The sequence below is a fragment of the Botryllus schlosseri genome, chromosome 15 (genome assembly GCF_051294905.1).
Source record: "Botryllus schlosseri isolate E-star chromosome 15, Bs_hap1, whole genome shotgun sequence".
Taxonomy (NCBI): Eukaryota; Metazoa; Chordata; class Ascidiacea; order Stolidobranchia; family Styelidae; genus Botryllus; species Botryllus schlosseri.
The window spans coordinates 16,469,819-16,491,813 of record NC_137250.1 but is presented as its reverse complement, the minus strand read 5'-3'; the positions used below and the strand labels follow the sequence as shown (position 1 = coordinate 16,491,813).

General features: G+C 41.7%; 1 protein-coding gene across 1 annotated transcript; it reads right to left on the bottom strand.

The window, feature by feature from the left end:
- Positions 1-363: 363 nt before the first annotated feature.
- Positions 364-21,126, bottom strand: LOC145457927 (protein Wnt-2b-A-like). The gene is made up of 8 exons (XM_080336221.1): positions 20,324-21,126; positions 9,494-9,589; positions 9,285-9,424; positions 5,801-5,938; positions 5,547-5,686; positions 2,875-3,142; positions 2,197-2,366; positions 364-1,808 (listed from the first exon to the last, which is right to left on the bottom strand). Exons 1-8 carry the CDS (start codon positions 20,404-20,406, stop codon positions 1,479-1,481), a joined length of 1,365 nt encoding a protein of 454 aa, XP_080192347.1. The 5' UTR covers positions 20,407-21,126; the 3' UTR covers positions 364-1,478.
- Between the last annotated feature and the right edge of the window lie 869 nt (positions 21,127-21,995).

The window sequence follows — 21,995 nt, the reverse complement described above, 5'->3', positions numbered from 1 at the left end:
ATGATTTAGGTACAATCTATAGTGGGTTGGTGCAACACAGCGATGAGAATACTATTTCACGTGGATCGTTTGTCACACAATCAGTTCAGCTTCCTCTTGCATGGTTCACCAATTTCTCGTTGTTTTAAGTATTGATAGTGTTGCGACTAATAGGTCATTCACACCTACAACTCTACATGTCCAAGCTTTCCGAAAGGATGGCGAGTAGGAGCGTATTTTAACCCCCAACACTTTCGTAGAAATCCATCAGTCGACCTTGGTCGAACTGGCAACGCGTGGAAACTTGCCTTCTTCAAGTTCGATTTTATAGCGTATAGCAGACTTACAACATTCGAAAAGGTAACCAATTTCAAAATGGGAAAATTTTGTAATAAATTATTTATTCGCACACGATAAAACACTGAGTAGAAAAAAACACTATAAAAAGATGTTTTAAAATGCAAAAAGAAGAGGCAGAAAATGATCAGATCATATTTCTGTAACAATACGGAAACAAATAGGTGAGTGGAAATCGATTTCAGAGATAGAATCAAAATATAGAAAGTATAGTCAAGAAATTTCGATCTCCATCCAAACCAGTAGGAACATAAAGACATGTAACAGTGCATAAGATGATTTGAACTTTGGTTAGTATGAGGTGACTAGTCGTTGACCCGCTGAATAGGCTTGAGTCAAAGAAACGTCTACAAAATCGCCTGTGGTCCTGTCTCAAGAGCGACCTGGTTTGGTTTACTTGTTTTTGACCTCTACTCACGAGATCTACAGTTGTAATTGGATTAGTTCTAAAGTGTTTGACTTGGAGCGTATGTCAGTAAGATGATTTAAAGGTTGCGCGCCAGTAGAAACGGCCAGATCTACAATATACATACACTCACAGTCAATTACTACGCGACTGTGTGGTCATCGTCAAAAACAACTTTTGCATTGTCGCATTACCGTCGATCGGTATATTCACGGCGAGACGTCAGCTATCGCATTTTATCTTGAAGGCATTACTAGCTAGATATTGGATAAATGGGGTCAGATGTCACATGGACTTTTCGAACTCGAGCAAGACACGTTGTCCCAAGGGGATATACCGCTAAAGCGTGTGTTTACTCGTGAAGGTCGGAACAGCGGTATAGATTTTCAATTATACAGAAATATATATTGCGGCCGCCATGATTCATTGGTGATTCACAACTGTATAGCGTGCGCCATCTGACCCAATATGAGTCCAAGACGGATTGTGCCCCGCAATTACTCAATAGTTTAGTTGAGAAGAGAGGCCATGCAGCGTTAAGATCTTGAAACGCAAAGCTTGTTTCAGCCCTGTGTTTCTGCTGCTCATTGTAAGCTTAGTGCATGCGTTTGGGTCCTCGGCTGGACATGCTATCTGTCGATGCGTAAGTTGGAATGCCGCATGGGCATTTCTCTCCGGTCTTGAATACCGTCGTTAGGTATCGCCGACATTGGCAGTACTGATAACGTTGTGTGCGTCACCTGTTCCGCGTGCCCGCCCCAAAGCGTTTATGGTGACTATTTTTCAAATCAACCCGCCGCGATAAAAGTCTTGTATTTCGGATGTTCGTTGAGACGTGATATGAAATCTCTCTCCTGTTTCTCTTCTTTCCTTTCCGCTTTTTTCCGTCCCTATTTTTTCTTTTCCTTCCCCTTGGCTTCTTTCTTCGCGCTTTTTTACCCCGTCGGCGACCCCTTGCAGCTTTGGTAGCAGAAGCGGCCGTGGGTATTCGTTCAGTAGACGAGACACTTGGATTTTCCGCTACGTCAAATTCGTCTTCTCCATTACAAGTATGAACATCCATGATCTGTGGTTCAGAAGAGAAAGTTAGTTACGTCTCATCAACTAAAAGTGATGCCAGCACGTGGCCGTAAAACTCTCAAATCAAAGCAAGGTATAGCTGCTGGGCTTCGCCTATACTTCACGTGCCGAATGCGACATCGCAATATTGACAACTCAATTTTTAGAAGATCCTGTTTCAGCGCACATTTACCAAACTATTTAGTCCTTGCTGTAGGGTTGCATCGAGGTATAATAGTTAAATGATGCCAACCTACTTACCTACTTACTTATCACAGCACTAGCCTAGAAGAAACCAATCAACATGGCCAGCTGCTATTGTAATAACAGGATAATGAGTATGATACAAGAAAAGGTCCATATTTGAGACAACTGTTGCCAAAACATTCACCAACCTGTTCTCGTTCTTTGCATCTAACTTCGCAGCACCAGTGAAATTCACACATATGCTGCTCAATTTTCTTTACTTTCTTCGTTGCGTACCCACGACCGCAACACAACTTATCGCATCCATCGCTCCCGTTCGATGTAGCGTTGCATTCCCGTCCCGCTGTACCGAAAGTACCTATACAACAGGAGAACGAATTGAGTTTATATTTATCAACAAGCAGTACAAAAATACAAAGGAATCTTAAAGTACATAATGCAGCATCAGAGTGCATCTGGACGATTCGAGAGGTCATCAAGTCAGTTACATGCTGCGAGGTACCGGAAACAGTTAGCAAGACGAATCAGATAGACGAGCGAGATAGTGTAATGGTTGTGCGTCCGGCTTCTCTATCGGTAGGTCGTGGGTTCGATCCCCGGCCGGGTCAGACCAAAGACTCGAAAATTGGTATCCGCGGCTATCCTGCTAGGCGCTCAGCAATCACGGATAGCATGGAGGAGAAAAAACCGGGGGTGCAGACTAGATGACCTTACTATAAAGGCCGTATCGCATCTCCGTCGTCAAGGCATCTCGATGGTGCAGGCGAAAAAGAATACCATATCTCTCTCTCTCTCTCTCATTAAAATAGTATAATATAGGTTACGAGACTAGGCTGGCAACAGTTCAACTATGCTCAGTTGCTCACCGATCACGCTGTTGCGATTGCAGTAGTTTGGCGAATTTTCGAGGTAAACAAGATCGTTTTTGGATGGTTGATTTCCTCCGTCCGCCGATGCGACGGTAGCTTTGGGTCCGTTTTGGGTGACGGTTACCCTGACTGCGTTGTCGTATCGTTCTTTTAAATAATCTCCCGTCTCCCTAAAGTCACCGAGAGACTCCCAGCAAGTTCTTAAGGTGCAAGAAGCTGTTTTTCCGTGACACTGACATTGTCGCTTCACAAATCGTTTCACTGCCTGGAATGAGAGACGATGTACATAAGTTAATGCATACATACACAAACTCATGAGCAATTGAAAATCGTAGCTCAAGCAACGTGTTGGAACAAGATTATTCTTCGGATAATGCGGAGTTTCAAGGGAAAATAGGAACACTTGTGAACAATTTAGGATATTTTGATGTCACTTTTGTCACACGAATTTGTTTGTGACGTCACCATCGGTACAACTATGACTCGGGTAATTCGATTTAGCAGCTTTTTGCATCTTCCAATTACGGCGTTGCTAGATAGCAACCATGCACATATTTATCGCTTATAACTATATATATTTAACTATATAGTGCGAGAGAAACGTTCAGACACTTTGGAGTATCTGTTTTGTCAACAATACATCTGATGATTGATTCTTGTTATATATAGTCTGCTGTACAAGGATTTTTTGATCTCTTTCTTACGAGTTTGTGATATCTACTAGTAAAGATTTTTCCGTTAAGAGGAAATTCGTAGATTTGTCCGTTGAAAGAAAACTCGTAGATTTTAGCATACAAGAACCGGGTGTTCTAATGAGCACATGCAGATGATTAGGAACCATCAATTTTCGTTAATTTGAACGTATTCGTAGATTCATACAATGCCGGGTGAATTTCTTATACTCCTGGCCAACCGCAGAATAAACTATATACAAACGGCTTGAATGACCCCTGTCTTGTGGTATTGACAGTGAGAACGTATAGAGCGAACTAATTCGATGATAGGATCGCGATTCGGGGCTTGTCGGGTTTCAGCGAAATTTTCCGGTTCAGTAATTGGAAAATCGAAGCATATCACCGGATCTTTCAAAATCGATTGAGCAAACATCTGTTGTAAACTGACTGAAATTACGCTTATCGGCGACCAGAAACAATAGAGTAATACGCGAAAAGATCTCAATTACGATAGAGCGCGTTGCGCAGGCGTGATCTTATAGCCGCTCGCGCAATGTACTTGATTGACGTGTGCAGTGTGCACGCAGGATTGTCTGGCAAGTTATTAGCAACGAACTTGAAAATTAAAAATACACGGCATTTCTTCTTTGAGTTTTCTAAAAGCTAAGCGACGGTGGTTTAGATCAGGGGTATCCAACCTTTTGGGCCAAAGGGCCAAATGCGGTTTGCTAATTATTGTGGGGGCCACTTGACCGTTCACTGATAGTTTGTAATCTTAGAAATGGCTGTCTTATAATTTCTTATTGGAACCGTCGCAACGAAATTCTAATCTTAGAAATGTGTATTATCCTCTTTTACAATAATACGAACAACAAGCATACCAAGAGTAAAGTGTACACGTCCACATTTCGTTGTGGAGTTTGCCATTGTTTTTCTCATAACAATTTTGGCATTATTTCGTGATACGAACGAGGTACCAATGATGCAAAACGAGTTTTCCATACGACTGCCAAACATTAGTAATGTCACAGGTATATTGACAGGCTGATTACACGCCAGTGAATTTGGATTATCGTCACCATCCACAAAGAAGTATAGTCACAGGTCCACACGTCTGTTTACGTTGCTGTTCGATTAATTTTCGTTTCGTATTTGACATATACTCTATATCGGGGTAGAAGATATTTCATTGCTAAATGCGGTAAGAGTCTCTTATATCAGATGTACGATGCATTGGAATAGTTGATACCCCTGCACTACAGACTAAAGCAGTGGTTTCTAACCTTTTTCATATCTTGAGCCAGATTAGCAACCCCATGGTTTTATTATATCAGAAGTGATTAGGCGATTACGTTGATGATGTAAGACATTTCGAAAAATACCGCACGGGTTGACCACTGATTGAACGGGTTGAACACTGGTTTGAATTATAACTTCGAAACGGGTACTACAAATAGGGTTGCATTTAAAATAAAAATCAACTTAAAACAAGCATGTTTAAAACAAGGCCCTTGTTCAAAGCATTTTATCAAGCCATGACGCCATGAATATTCAGTTGTGACGTCATATTGGATTGACACTGACAATTGAAAATACAGGGTAAATATAGGTCCCTTGGCGAAATATCTACGTGCTATAGCTGTTGAACCGACTATTCTGAGCGTTCCAACCATCCCATTATCGTAAAGGCCGGTTCTATCGGGAGGTGATCGTCCGTAGGCTCATACAACATGTTTTTGAAAAGTATTTACACAATTATGGCATAATTTTACAACTTGAAAAAACACAGTTTTTTTTTAACAGGCCTTTGTTTTTGTTTAAAACACCGTTTGTTTTAAATGCAACTCTAACTACAAATATCTTCAATAGCAGAAAATTGTACAACCAGTCGAACAGTTTATCGTAGGGATCGCCGTCGTTTGTCATTGAGATTTACCGTATTGAATGAAATGAATAGAGACATTGACGAATTTCGTAATCAATTTCAAAACGCACCCGTGTTCCAGCTCTGTTATTGTGTAGGTTCATCTGCGCTCGTGCATCGTGTACATCGCTTTCGCTGGCGTCTACGAATTGCCGTATGAAGTATGTGCCGTTACCGATATCATCGCTGCACCCTCCCCACGCGAAGGCTCCTAGAAAAACGTACACGACAATGTAGCTGAATACATTCCAGATTTTGACAACCCGCTTATAAAAGACCAGGATTTTGCAACAAACGTCCGAACACCGGTCAAAAAATTCCATACCTTGCTCGTCATTTCCGGGACCGTATTTATTGTTGTTACACGAGCAGGAGTTGATATCGCCTCTACTGCACGCTCTGGTAACGGCGTGCATGACTCCAGCGGTCGTGATGGCGTGGACAAACGAAGCCTCTCTGCTTCCTGATAGAGTAAAAGGGGGCTTGAGTTTTGGAATTCAGTGAGGGTTACTTTTATCAGCAGTCTGTTGTACTGCGATCGAATTTGCAACGACATTTCAAGGGACAATGAATAAAAGTTCATTGTGGTAGTAGTACATAGATTTTCTGTTACGAAATAATGATCGTGGTTGTACGCATGAACCAAATATGATTCACACCGATTTCGGCATGTGATCCGCAACTTACAGTAGCCTTCGCATACTGATCGCAAATCGGGGTATGCGGCTATACGTGTGCAGACTGCAGGTGCACTGTGCAGCCAGATTTGAACGGTGCAAAATTTCTAAGTAACGTTGCATCGTTACAGACGAAGAGAAATGAAACCCTGACACAATTTGTGGACGCTAATTTGAGAAGGGCCCTGGCGATTTGGGCTATAGGCTACGCAGCTGTGCGAGACTGCGGGAAAAAGCATGCATGACTCGTAAAGAGACTTATAATATACCGCGGTCTATAAATAGATATGGTAACTGGTAAGTGACGCATACATTCGTAATTCCAGCAGTTATTATGGAAACGACTTGGACAATGTTCCGTTTGAGAGTCCTTGTGGAGATGTCTTAATTTGCGATAGTGTCTCCGAAAACGTCTTTTGGTGTCATATATTTTGACGGCAGTCCCAACTATTGTGGCATCCACGCAAGGCATATTGAGTCATGTGACTGACAATGTATTATTACGGCTCAAAATCGACGATATTATCCAATTATTAACCGAGGAACAATGGCAGTAATGTCGTTGCTGCGGTAAGATATCGGCGATGGGTATCGTATAGCGGAAGATGTGATGCGTGCGTTCAAAGGCAATGTGGCAATTTAATAGATGACACTTGCACGTGCCGTTGCCAATTACCTGCTGTCCATACGAGCATTATCACGCCGATGTGGCTTGTAATTAGGAACTAGGTGTTTGGTTATTAGCGTGGGAATACTTGTGTCATCCCCATCCGATCAGTATAAGCGGCGGGTATGTAGCAAGAACTAAGCTGGATCATGCTACAAATCGGCAGCTCAAGAATCATAACGACCTGGTATAATATGATCAATGATCATAGAGGTCGAAACACCATCAACAATGCGTCGAGTCCGACCGAGGTCGACTCCAGAATTCCTACCTAAGTGTTGGAGGCAGGGTCGTAACAGCACTTCGCCCCTCCCCAAAACGTTGGTCTTGGGCCCCCCATATGTTGATGAACCGAAGATCTGGGGGGCTCCTCAGGCTGTTCGCTTATTACCGCTAATTACTTATCCTCCGCATTGATGGCCGTTTAGTGGGTCAGCTTTTCTTGCGTAAATGCGCGAAGCGCGAAAATTTTCTATAATTCATGACTCAATAGGTCAATATGATCGGGAATTGCATATATGTCGCTATCAATTTTTATCCTCTCTCAGCTCACGTCATCAGATTTAAAGGTAGAGCTGAGTGAGGTGTGTTAATCAAACATCTTCGTGCGGATACCAGTTGTAGGAATGAAAGAGCACTTCGTCAGGCCCCGCAAAAACTCTTGGGTCTGGGGCTCCCATAGGATGATAAACCTACCCCCCATCACCTTGTTCGCTTTTGCCGCGAAATGAATTGTATACTGCTTAGTGAGCCAGCGCGAAGCGCGAAAATTTTCGAAAATTTATGATAAAATCGGTCAATAAGAACGGGAATTGCACATATATTGCTATCAACTTCTTATCTTCTCTGCTCACGTGATCAGATTCACCGGTAGAGCTGAGTGAGGTGTCTTGGAAACTGTAGGGCTCGTTGGTATGACTCCTTAACATGATGGTATTGACCTCCTGTCTGCTATATCAAAAATATAGAATCGCCATAACGTAGGCTACGAAACTAAAAAGGCACCCGATTTCAAATTCGTATTTATTCACTGGCATATAATTTTTCCCTGCGGCACGGTATTTGTCTTGTGAGATTGCCAAGACAGTATTTTGTATATATAACGAAGTTTTTGGTCAGCATTAGGGCAGTCCTTTTCGGCCAAGGTTTTCTCGCTGCCTATCGTTCTGGCACACTTCTTGGAGTCGCATGATACATTGCCTACTTTATATGCCCATTTCAACAAATCTTTTTCTTGTGGAAAGAGTACCCAAAAATAAAGATAATTGGCAACATGAAATCGCGCCCGGCGCGAAAAAATTTGAAAAAGTTGCATAAAGTTTCCAAAAATACTCTATAATATATACTAATTCACGAAATAATTTTCGGCCTCCTTAGTGCTTTGGGGTGCGGCAGTTACGGGCCTGGTTAGAGGTTTCTTCATGCTTCACCTCGCCATATCATCCGCGTAAACGGCGTGTTAAAAAGCCAAGAAGTAGGCCATGTTACAAGTCGGCAGCTACGGAAGAATAAAAAACAAAGGAATATCGGCCTGGTGCAAATGACCATTGTAGTCGACAAACACCATGAATACCACAAACAATAACCCTCAACAATAAACAACAAGAACTTGAGTCTCAATATGTCAACATCCTATCGGAGATGTTTCACAGCTGACACAGCATGGCGGGTCGCTTCAATGACAAATTACTTGTTTTGGAAATGATTTAAAAATGTCAACACCGTTTTAACTCCATCGGCATATGTAGTATGTACCAGCACTTAAATTATACCAATACGCCTCTGATGGATGATTATGATCATGTTGATCTGTCCCTTTACATGACGAAACATGAAACGAACGATCAGGTTTAGTTTATCCTGTTTCGGCAGTGCTTGCGGTGAGAGTTGGCCGAAAATTACTTTTCTCCACTTGTCATAGCAAATTCGAAAGTAATATGCACAATGGACAAGGACATGTGTATACTGTATAGTACATGTTCTGAGTGTACACATTCACGCGATAGAGATGCTCGGCAGGGTTGTGCATTGTCGAATTTCAAAGCCAATGGGTGCATTACGGCTGTGTCAAGAAATTGCTGATAGGAGTGTTTATTGCCGTTGCTGTATCATAAAAATTGCGCACCGACCAGTAGTAATACACAGTTTAGTCAACAGCAATGCCGCGCGCTTTACAAAATGAACTTGTAATAATAGATATGTGTGGCAACTTCCTGGAAACCGGATTCTCGCGCTTTAAATTGAGACACTGCGGGCGAAGCTACAGATTGCACATTGTTGTCTTTACGAATTAGCTACATATCCAAACGGAGAGTATATTTCACGCAATAATATAATTCAAGTATGTTTAATTTGACGTTTGAGCATTTATTATGATAGATATTTTGTTGCATTAGGGAGTAGATAAGAGTGTCGGATTTTATCAGGATACGCTTATGGGTAAGTCGAATTCGAAGATATATCACCTTGGTTTATTACTTTCCCAAAAACGGTTTGCCCTTTCACTATCGTTGAGCAATTCCATCGTTCGTTTTTAAACTGATGCTGGCATTCTTGGATACCGTGGAAAGCACCATCGGCAACGCTGTCCATTACAATCGGGTCCCTGTAGCACGAATAGGCGTGGCGGGTCAGTAAACATAATGCGATATATACATATTCATTCGATTCATACTCTAGGCACATGGCTTTCTGCTTTGGAACCAGCGATAGTTGATCACACATCCTCGGTCCGATAGCCTTCTGCAATCCCCTGAACCTTCCGAACGCTCTGGAAAATGTTCAAAATTACTTAATACAGTTACCAAACATAAACAATGCTTTTCAGATGTTCGGCACATACTATGCAATCATGAAATAGCCGCGATATACTAAGTCCCGGCATCGTTATTGACAACTGATGCGAAAATGTCTCCTAAATGTTTGATTGCGACTACGCAAGGAAACCATGATCATGGCGTCAGTTTTCTATTGAAAGTATCTTTTTAGTACAGGGGTGTCAAACCCGTGGCCTGCCAGGCTGTTTCATACGACCCGAGAGAACCTCGAAAGTCTAACGGCTTGACAATGAATTAATCAAAATGGATATAGAAGCAAAATTTCCCCAATATTCCAAAGCAAGGGATCCTGGAGCGCGCCATGGGGTGTGCAATGTTGTTGACGTTGTTGTAATTTATTGTTAGACGTCAGCGATCATATGTGGGAGTCATGCTACTGTTTCCGGTGTGTGATATCGAGCCCGCGGTACACGCACTACGAAGTAAACAAGTATACAACAGCTGGTACACCACACAATGAATCACTTCGCCAGGAATCATATTAAAACCACGTATTAAAAACTCAATTGATAATTCTATCGACGCTCTGACACTTTGAAGTTAGTATTTTAGAATGCCTTTTAATGGGCACATGGACGGGCGGTCTCCTGATATTAACCTTACGAATTCCGCTCTTATACGTAATGCGTGGATATGCCGAAGAGAGAAACTGCATTACCGATGACTATGTATCGAAACGACCGCTGTCGAAGTACATGTAGATAGGTTGGGTTATCAAAATGTCAACAAGACAGAAATATTTTAGATAAAAGAAGCGAGTCTTCACAAATATATGACGCACGCCGTTCTGCCGCGATATGATACTTCTAGCTAAATATATTCCAGAGGTAGGACGTAAAGGGTGAAAATGATGTGTTTGCATTTACACAGCTGTTCCGTACCATAGCATTTTTAGCATATCTCTCGATATCATGCCTTTATTTAACAGCATCCTCGGCATAGCGAGGCAGCACCTGACTACCGACCTTGTACTTGACTAAACAGAAAGTCCAGCACTACCGTGCCACTGAGGTGAAGCATCACATTAATGTCACATCTTACGGGTATCGACATGTATTACATTGACCATCATCCGTAGCAATTGAAGAAATCGTAATAGCTTGTAATAATCTCGTCTAAAATACATATAGGCCTACTCTAACTATTGGTGACTTAGTCCGTGTTGTTGTTGTTTGTGGTATTCGTGGTGTTTGTCGACTACTATGGTCATTGCTCCTTTACACCAGGCCAATTTCTTCATTTACATTCCGTAGCTGCCGACTTGTAGCACGGCCAACTTCTGGGCTTTTTATAAGACACCGCCTAAACGGATACGATGGCGAGGAGGAGCCTAGACAAACCTCCAACACCTAGGTAGGAATTTCGGAGTCGACCTCGGCGGATTATAGTCCGTGTTCTGCGAGAGGACTGCAGTGGCGACAAGCACTACTCGAATTTAAGATAATAACACAACTGATTATAAAGAAGGGGTTGACCACAAGGCGTATTTAATAAATGGGTGCCTGCTGATGAGAGAAGGCACAATCGACCTATCGCGCCGCTGACTGATATGCTTGCAATTTCAGTCGCCAACTCCTATTATCTGCGACCTCTCATCCAAATCTACATTTCGAAACTACTTTCTCGAGTAATTTTAAACCTTCCATCTTGTACTTCCACTTGAAATAGTTGTGACATGTATTGCAAATTGCTACTTCTACTTGTAGTTCAGTAGAAATTTACGGCGTTATTTAAACTTCTACTTCAGTACCAATACTGACTGCACCGACTGCAAGAATTGTAGACATCACCAATAGGTGAGAATTTGAGAAGTATGTTGATGGCTCTGAAGGGGTCTGAACCCAGTTTGAAAGACTTGACTTCATAACCAATGACTTGTAATTGAATATATTATCCATACAATGAGATGCCTATCAATGCAATCGTAGCGTCCTAATTTAATGGCGAAACAAGGCTGACCAGTTGGCTTTGGAGTGGTCTTTACTCGTTGCTTTACGTTCAAGTACCTGACAAACGCGTTACCGAATCATCGCGGACAATATAGTTTGACTTAACCTTTGTTGACGTGCCTGACCTTGAAAAGGTATAAGCCTGCTATTAAAAGCAACGCGGGAGTTAAGCATGTGGTACTATAACGTTTCAGTTTTTAATTCATTGGGAAGATAGCTTTGGTAACCTGTTTCGTATTGTCACACACAGCTGTTGGAACTCGCGTTTGTATCGTGGTGTGAGGTAACGTAACCAGCCGCTAAATCGAAGCTACTTTTGTTTATGTAGATTTTCCTACCTCCCGGAATGCAGTTTCAATAAAACTCGAAGTCTTAACGCGTCCGTAGCGGAGTTTGTCTAAATAATACAGGTGTGCACCTAATGGATTCGTCACACATTGTCCTGGAGGCGGCGGCGGCGAAGCCACCGAATGCGTTGTTACATTCTGCGGTTGCGGGAATTCGTAATTACAATTTCGTTGTTTGTCAATCGTTTAAAATAAATTATAGCAAACCGTATCAATGTAAACGGAGCTGTTCGGTGCTGAACATATTATATTTATAGATGTTAAAGTGATAATAAACCGCGTGACTGGGTCCAATAGAACAGCGATATGATAAGGGTGATCGGTGTACTGTAGAATGTTACAAATCTGCATAAATCGCACACCGAAGTTGATACAGTAGTTGATGGTGCCATAAATTAACCTTTCCTAATCTGTTTTTAGCCGGAGAAACGCCCCCGTTCATGTATAGCGACGCGTAATAGTGTTACGCTTGCGAAATTCACAGGTTCGTATTGCTGATAACGAAAAAAATTCTGTCTGATCTCAAATAAAAATAACAATCGTGTAATAAATCATGTACCTGTAGCGGTACCACAGACTCTCGCTTCCCGAGCGGTTTGCCAAATGGAGTGAGTGCCTGTAATGGAACGCGCCACAGGTCGCGAGACAGTGTGTTTGGACTACAGATCTTGCTAAATAAATATACAAACTTCAAAAAGAGAGCCGATAATCATCTCCGCGATCTCATGTGGTTAGAAATGCGCAATCTAAAAACGCGTGGCGGTCGGAAATTTTTCGAATATCTCGGATTACCAGTTTTAGGCGCGATGCTGCCGGCATTGTTGGATGATGGATTGAGTTTAATAACTGAAATATGGGCCGTGGATCTATCTCATCCAGTCTAGCATGATAATGGTCACAAATCAACGATGTCATTCTGACGGATCGGATATGTCGCTACACCACAACGGTTCCATCTATCTCAATCGATTCGTAGTACAATTCATGCTGCGATACCGCCCCGTCACAAATCTAGCATCAAACTTTTTATCGCGATTACCCTTGTGTAACAACTGGATGTCATGCATCCGGATATCATCACGAACATGTTAGTGAAGAATTTTGATAGAGAAGTATCCGCAATAGTATATTTTTTATTATACAACGGTGGCTATATTATTTAGTGTGACCACTTGGCCAACGTCTTATGTATTACACAACTAAAATAGTGCAATACATTTTCTACTCTGGCAAACATTTTTCCAAAAATTAGCCGGTTACTGATCCAACCATTGAAATGTTTTCGCCACTTGAAAGTATTTGTGTCGCGTACCACGAGTTCTTATCTAATCTAATTATCAAGTAGGCCTACTAAATACGATGTGTAGTCAGAATTATAGACACTAGACAGCAATTTCACTCACTATATCTCTTCTGCCGGCCTGTATAAGGTCATCAAATATAGTAATTTTCACTTAGTTATAATAGTCCAAACAGCCGAAAATTATAGATTTTACACAATGCGTCATCGTTCCTTGTGATGTCACGAGCCATCGGGGGTGTCATATAAATTGACCATTATCTTGTAGTCATCTTGATATCGTCGTGTCGGTGCTTCATGGAAAGTTACGAAACTTTTGCATATCTTTGGAAATTAGCAATAGTGGAATATGCATGCACGAGTCGATCTCACAGCTTACTCCGACTTGAAAGACAAGGTTTTGTCTGGCTGTTGTTTGAAGGCGTGACGTGTACCAGACCTTGGTTATTGACTTTGTTTTACGTGACGATACATATGATTGTGAGCTGAGCAGTAAACTGCATGTATTCAGCGTAATCCAGACAGATTCGGTAGATCAAACGGATTTGTTCGCAATCGTTTTGAGATATTTGCCATTGACAAACAGAAGCTTTTGATCTGAAATACTAGAGAAAAGACCCGGTAATACGACACGAATGTAAAATTCCAGATATTTCAGTACGCTCAAATCTGATTGTCAATAAAAACGATAATGTTTTACAAGCAGGAGTAACGACCTCGTGGGTGTGCGGCCGAACCTTTGCGGTCTCGCAAGATGAAAATATTATCTTATTGTGCGCGAAGATATGTTATGTTATGCGGCTGGGGTTTATCTTGAAGTTGCTGAAATTCTGATTTAAAGGGACTGTCATGTAAAGCTTATTATATCGTATGGATGTGAATGTGAATTGAGAGAGTGTATGTAATGTATATTACCTTCGGATACTGTAACATTCAGACTGTACCTCGTAACTTTAATAGAGAGATTGGTAATTTTAAGATAGGAAATGAAAGTACAACGTTAAAAATACAAAAAGATTTTCTACAATGTCAATCATTATCGAAATTTAAAAATATTTTCACTGAAGAATTTCGTACATTGCAAGAGCTCTCTCTCTCTCTCTCCCTCTTTCTCACGTTGACGTTGTCATTACGCAGCTTACCGAAACACATTCTCCGGCAACATTTAAATTATCTCCCGAAGCGAGAAGTAATCCGACTGAAGATTCCGTTATAAGAATGACAAGCCACGATAATGCTAACGCAAAAGTGAATTTGATCTTTGAATTCAATGTGTGTATTTTGAATTCATTAATTAATCAATCTTGCTGTTTCATCTCAACAAGAAATATAATTAATTGGCGAGGATTGAGCGTGATCTGTTCGTGTTGAGCTATGCACTAATCCGAAACAAATTGGGGTGACATGAAGTTGAACATCACCGATATGTTGTATTAGATAGTATCCATGAAAATGTCCTATATTCAAATTACCAGAACATTTATGCCAAAGTGGTAGTAGCACAAACCCAGTATCATAGAGCTGATCCAACATCGGATACGATCGTCAGTGCATGGCGCTGATATTTAATTACTGATATGGTGACTGACGCTGATGCTTGTGTGTCATATGCAACGCAACAATTAATGGCTGCACTTCACATTGCGATGTGAATCGAAAATCTTAGTGATTCAGTCGTATAGCCGAATGCAGTTTTGTAATCTTTCAACAAGGAATTTATGCGTTGCGCGTTATCAACAAAAGTTCGATCTTGGCGCTGGTTACTTTTCAGTAGATTTTCGAATATCTGGCCTACGAGCTCGATACATGCTACTTTCTCATTAGATTTTATCCTTTCTGTCATCATAGAAAATCCCTTGAAACTTGTAGGCATATAGGATGAACCCTTTCATGTGTGGGCATAATGGCAGAAAGCAAATACTACCACCGTTATCGTAAATAGTAATAAAAACTTTGAAGTTACGTACGACCTTCCGGAAATGTAACGACTGTGCTGGAAAAATCTAGGTTTGCATCCAAATCTAGAAGTACAAATGTGATATTGCAAAATGGCGTTATGCGTATATTATTGTTTAATGTCGACAATGAGTTAATGAACCATAGATATAGTTAGATCTTCAAATATCTCCGCTATTTTGAAGTGAAGAGTGCGAATGTGGGTATTCGGATGCAAGAAAATACCTACGGAACCTACGATATTCAGGCTCAATTGAGAGCTTACGTCACGGAGAGAAGCGGCATTAAAAACAAAAAACTATGCAAGACGTTATGATTAAATGTCCAGAAATGTTAACTTCGCAATACAGCGGACGTTACGATGGAACCAACAACACAAAACCCCCGTGTCCTGCGTTTGATTCCCGAAAACTTTCACTGGAAATTCGCTCACCCTAAAAATCTGCTTTCCGGCGTATACTGTCCCTTTATAGTGTAGTCAAATTGTAGGCATGACTACCTTGTAATGAGGATTATAATATAGAATAAATTACCCGCTAATGCTATGATTCAACAGCATGAAAAAGCTTGTTAGGTAAATTAGTCTGCACGGGAAAGGGTGGTCGCATACCCCCGCAGCGACATGGGGTTGTTTGATATGTATATCTGGATATTGACGCACTGCGGTAATCTCTTTAGGTGGATACTAAATGGGACAAATTGAGAAATGAAAAGATGGAATATTTTTGATGTCACCGATGAGAAACCTAGGATTTGATTTGTAAAGTTGGCCCTTTCTTCACCCTTGGCCAACGCTGGTAATGAGAAAGATACAATCTCCCCCAAAGCGAAAACCACATAGTCATAATCATACACCGCGTGACTCATGATTTCTCGGGTGCGCTAACTATTATATTGTCATCAATATCGATAAAGCAAGGCGCTCGGACTGAGGTTCAACTAAATGTGTGGAATTCACACGAGTTATGACAGTCCAATAAGCCCATGCTCGGTATATAGTGCCAATTTCGGGATATAATCTTGAAAATAAAGAGGATAATTGATTGATCGATGTGCCCACTGCCCGGGGAATACGCAACGATAAGTGCCGACGCAGTATAGTTCCCACCACGCAAGTTACATTACACAGTGTGTATTGTTTACAAAACCTATCTGTTGCTTAAAACATATCTTCATATTTGCCAATGTCATTTGAGAAGACTGCGCGAAAATGTTCTAGATAAGCTAAGCACACAATGAAACGACAAAACCGGTTGGGAGTTGGTCTCCCGGTGCAACAAACGCAAATAACCAGTGGTCTGTTGACACTGGAAATTGAAAGTGTTCCTACTGCATGTCATTTAGCGCTGGCATATCCTGCAGAAGCAGGCTATCAGAAGGCCAAAAGCGTATTTTCAATATTAAACATTAATAGGCATAGCCACTGATGCCCCACCGTATATGCCACATTTCAATATCTACCAACCCCGGGACTTTACCTCTTGAAGCGGCCTGCTATGCATCATGATAACTTTCATGCTATCAGATTAGCTGGTCCAGTGATCACTGCGAATGTCCGGGAAGACAGATGCCCTGTTCAGCCTATTGCATAACACGGCAATTTTAACAACGAAAAATAAATTACTGTACTGTGCCGGATTTGTGGATATGAACGCGCATAATTGTGTTATGAAGCGCCATGACAGTTACAAGGGTAGCAGGAACGAAAACTGGAGGGGGCTGAATTAAAAAGAAGACGTTGCGTAGTGAACATAACGAATGACGTGATAATACTCGCGTCGAAATCATGGAGCGGACATTCATACCTTTCACCCCACCCCGGCTATACCACTGAGAACAGATCTATTTTATTTGAAATGTCTTACTCTCTTCCGGAGTGGGTCGAGTTTTGGCAAAAGAAAATATATACTCCAAGTTTCATTTGTCTCCTGCACCTACGCTCCGTCACAAGACGTTTCACTAATAAACGAGAATTTTATGACTATGTCTGCTGTATTAAATTGGCGTTGAAGTGGAAAATTGTATTCCATCACGCGTACGATGTATCTTCTCACGCTGCACGCCACTAAAATCTCAAGCGCAAGCGAGAATTTGCCATCATCAGCTGTTCGCGCTACGAAGAGCGGAATGGTGTACTTGTAGCCGAACACGACGCCGTTCGTAGTACGCCCGAGACTTGCGTACGTCTTGCGGTGATGTTAGAGCACTTGATTGGTCTAATTATCTTGTAATGAGCCTCGCCACTTTGTTCGAAAATTGACAGCTTTTTGTTTGTCGGCTTTGACATGTTCTTATAAGACATATATGTTACATTGTCCGCGGGCTTGTGCGAATAACGCGGTTCGCAATTGTCGCTTCACCGAAACGAGTGATTTCTACGTTGAATCGATTTTCTCTGAGTGGCCAAACATGTAAATTTGTAGCTGTTAGAAAACGCATCTATGCCACTATGCGAACGGCCGTTATCTACAGTTTTGATATGGTTCATGGGTCTGTCGACTTAACTGAGTTGCGAGCTATTTATGGCATATACAACGATCGAGATATTAAACCACAAATCAACATTTCACGTTAAAAGTATCAATATCACCACAAAATACAACTGTTATAAACTGTTTCTACACAATTTATCAAAAAATCTGCCGCTAAATATTAATTATGTTGCAGTTAATCGGCCCAGGATCACGTATTCCAGAACATCATAAAGTATTAGCCGGCAATGTCGAGTGGCGACGCGTTAGTTATGATATGTATCTTCCAGGTATATCGGGTACTTACATCGAGTTCAACCGCAACAAGTAGACATCGCAAACGTACAATTTCTCTCAGACTCAACGGTGCATGCGTTAAGAGGAGTCATTCACCACGAATGCCACGCGGAGCCCGGCAATGCCGTGCGAAAGTGGAAACAAGGATGCAGGAGTTCCAAGGCGCGCTGTTTCCTATGGTTCTGCAATCTGCATTCAGACCGTGTCCCACACGATTTGCGTGTCGTCACGCACGTTTATTTGACAAGGGGTTAAAAGCTTAGGTCTGATTTTTCTCGCCGTCTTAATTCCGGAAGACTTCGAGGAGCATATCGTGTGGCATCGGTTTCTTTTCAATCATTCGTTTATATCAAGATTATCGCGCGAATGGACTTATTGTAATCCAGTGTCGGATTTCAAACTAGCATTTTTGCTTACAAAAAAAAACTAAAAGTAACAATGGACGGTGTATTTTCGAACCCGGCTAAGTTATCGTAAACGGCTGCGACATTTCGTAACATTGCACTCCGTGGCACGCGAGTTCGTCGCAGGAATAGGACCCGGCAGGCGATGTCCTCGGACTTTGAACTTTTAATGAAACCCTGAATTCCTATCATTATTCCAAATAGTAAGCCGGCGCCTGATTATCGTCAACCGAGCTGGTTGTACACACGCACCTCGTGTACTCCTTGATTTTGATCAAATAACCAACTACTAGCAAGACAGTGAAAGTCTATGACCTGTTAAATGTTTGTTTTCTATGTTAAGACAAACACCTAATAAAGTAGGCTCATTGGACAAATCACGTTTGGCATGAATTGCTACAAAACAATTACCGAAAGGCGAGTTTAATAGGCAGGCAATGGACAATGGACATTGGACATATTTCCACGCTCGCTTCGTGACCGTGATTTATTTCGTTTGAGATATTATCAAGCGTTATATCACGGACAACGCGCGTTAACTGTCTGTCACGAAATCAACCCCATGTTTATAGCCTACTCAGATACCTTGATAGTAAATGTGTACTAATCTGTCTCTGAGTAAACATTTCTCGACATAAGTGCTTAAGAATGCATGTCAAGAATTGTTACCCACGATTGGGTATGACCATATTGTTAGGTCGTACCAACTAAGTTGGGCATGTAGGGCGAGAAGAATTACTTTTGACGTATAGGTGTGGCTTGCATTATCCGTGTCAATTAGGGAATCATATTGTCGCTCGACCGCACCCAACAATCATTGACTTCTATTTGAAATAAGATTTCAGATGGGGCCACGAAATAGTAATTCCTTACCTAAGTGGTTAATTGTAGTTTGGTATCACTGTGGATTTAAACGCTTAGAGAGGAATTAAACGTTCTAGAGCGCGTGGATTTTGCGTGCGGTATCCTGTTTCTGCAACGCTTATATCGGGGATTAGTCAACCTTGACGTGGTGTTGACACCGGGACCAAATGACCCGAAAAACCGGGATATGGTAGACAAAAATACCAACGATGGAATACGGCGTGAAGACAGTATCCAATCGTAAAATCCTTCCAAACACGAGCGACAAAAACAAGTAACCGTACGCGTTTGCAATGTGAAAGTGTCCCGGTATTTATCTCCGCGAATTCGCAATCAAAATAAAGGAGAGACAATGAGAAAACACCAGTTCGTTCAATGAGTTGTTTAACAAAATATCCACCAAGTACCGACTGGACTCTGTAACAAGTTTAAGTAGGGCCGCGAACAAGCGTGTGTCTGGCAAGGAATAAAAAACAACAGCCCGCAACGACCGATGCTCCAGCGCAAACCTTTGTGCTATATTTAAAACATTCTCCAGGGAGAATGTCATTAGACTCACCAGTATGAGTTGCGACGCGCTACGCGATAATAATAATAATAATGTATCTCGCTAGTCTATAACGCCTGTAATAATTGGTGGCAGGAAAGTAGCGGTGTAGTGGTAAACTAGTATTTGAAATGCAAGAACATCATTGTGGAATAACACACACTGCGATCAAGAGTTCGCGCCGTCATCGACAAAGATCTTGTAGTCGCTAATCCTTGCAACTTCAGTACACATTACCGCTGTCTTGTCGTGGGTTAAAACTTCGAATGCTAATGTATTGCGTTTGGCAATGCTCTCAAAAGAGTACGGATATAGCTCTTATGACACCGCGCTAAGTGAGTAGGCCTACCCTTGAGATTCGAGGGTCATAGCTATGATAATTGAGTTGACAATAAGACAAGTAAGTCGTGCGATCCGCAGTTTGTGCGACCAAAAGCGAAAAGATACTTGGGCGATCTTACCACATGAAAGCGGGCGATACTTATTGCAACAATCATAAACAAGGTCAGGCATAAAACGCAATATTACTCACAGCCACGAACAATGCGTTGTCGTAATCGTACTCCATAGTAAGATGAGGCTGAGTTGATTCAATATCTTGCAACATTGATGCATCTCCAAGCTGCGGTGATGGACACTTTTCGATAAAATTTAGCGGTCCAGAAATTGTCATTAGTTCGCAAGCTTCCGCACATTCACTCTTATCAGCTGTCAGTCGTCGAGAGGGCCGTCGGCTTTGTAGAGCGTTCCCGGCGGGTGCTGTGTTGATGATTTCTCGGCAATATCCCAGGCCTGTTTTCGGTTATCCTGTTCTATTTACTAGGACTGCAGTCCCGTAGTCAAATTTAAATATACTTTTCCCTACAGTGTTAGATTAGATATTTTCTGCCAAAGAAGAATAATCGTTTCGCTGTCTATACATACTGTGCGATCATTACGCGCGATTAGAGTCCGTAACGTCCGATTTGTCGTTATTAATGATTGAGATCATTACACTGATATTATCCGTTTTGCGCTATTCTGCCACTGAATGCGATTGGATTGGCCTGACTTCGCAGTTCCTGCATGCGAGAGAACATATTTATCTGTTGCCAAACTTATCTACCAAATATAATCCAAAAATGCACATTCCGAACGTAAAGTTGCGTTGTGGAGGTCTCTTTAATCTCGTCTAATTCAATCCACACTTGATGTTGTAAGCCATGTTTGCTAAACATGTACAGGTAAAAATCCTCTACAGATGCGTCGGCCATCGGTCGCCATATATAACAGAACGGAAGAGTTCTCACGGGGCATTTTTTCTCTGCCGTGTAACGAGAGGATTTTCAATCGTCTACCACCGGCATTAATCTAAGGAAAATTTCAGTATCAAAACTTTGAAATGATTTATATCTTAGGAAAAATGTCCGATTCACATTTGATGCCGGCAGAGATGGGCGGTGTGGAGTATTGCAGCTGGATTCGAGCGTATCCGACTCCTACTGATTCCTTACAATAGCTACTTCTAGTGAGACCTCATCCGACCAACTCTATATATACACCTTGTTGGTCACGCCACAACAGACTTTTTCCCATGCGCCGATGGGTCCGAGCGATATGGAATTTGCTCCATGATATTGCAGGCATTTTTTAAGTCACTGGTAAATGTGTCATGCATTTTCAATACAATGCTTTTCGAATAGGGTTGCTTCGAGTTGCACTGGCCACTGTTCCCATATGACTCGTATATAAAAGCATTTGTTATGGTAGGCCTACTGATGATTGTAATAATGCGAGCGTCATGATACTTGACCACTATATCATCCTCCTGCCCCCTTCCGTATAGATCCACGTCATCATCGTATCTTCCGCATGTATCCGTTGGCATACCTTGGATTCACAGTCATTACATCCGTTACAGGTGAACATAATGTGGGTCGAAGTTGTGCGAGATTATGGAAATGTCTTCTGCGTTCTGGAAAATCTGGGTGATATTTAACAATCGTGCTCATGAGTACGTACTATTTACGCTGGTTTAAATAAATAGACCATGGCCTTGTCTTAGTAGTAACTACGCAATATACATTTCGACGGTATTTGTCGCAATGCGTCACCTTACAAGCAATGACTGGAGCTGTTTATCTTCAGGGCGCGATTCTCCATTTTGCTTTCGTCGCGTACATGCTTTTTGCAATTTGAAACGATCCACAAATTCCACAGTAAAT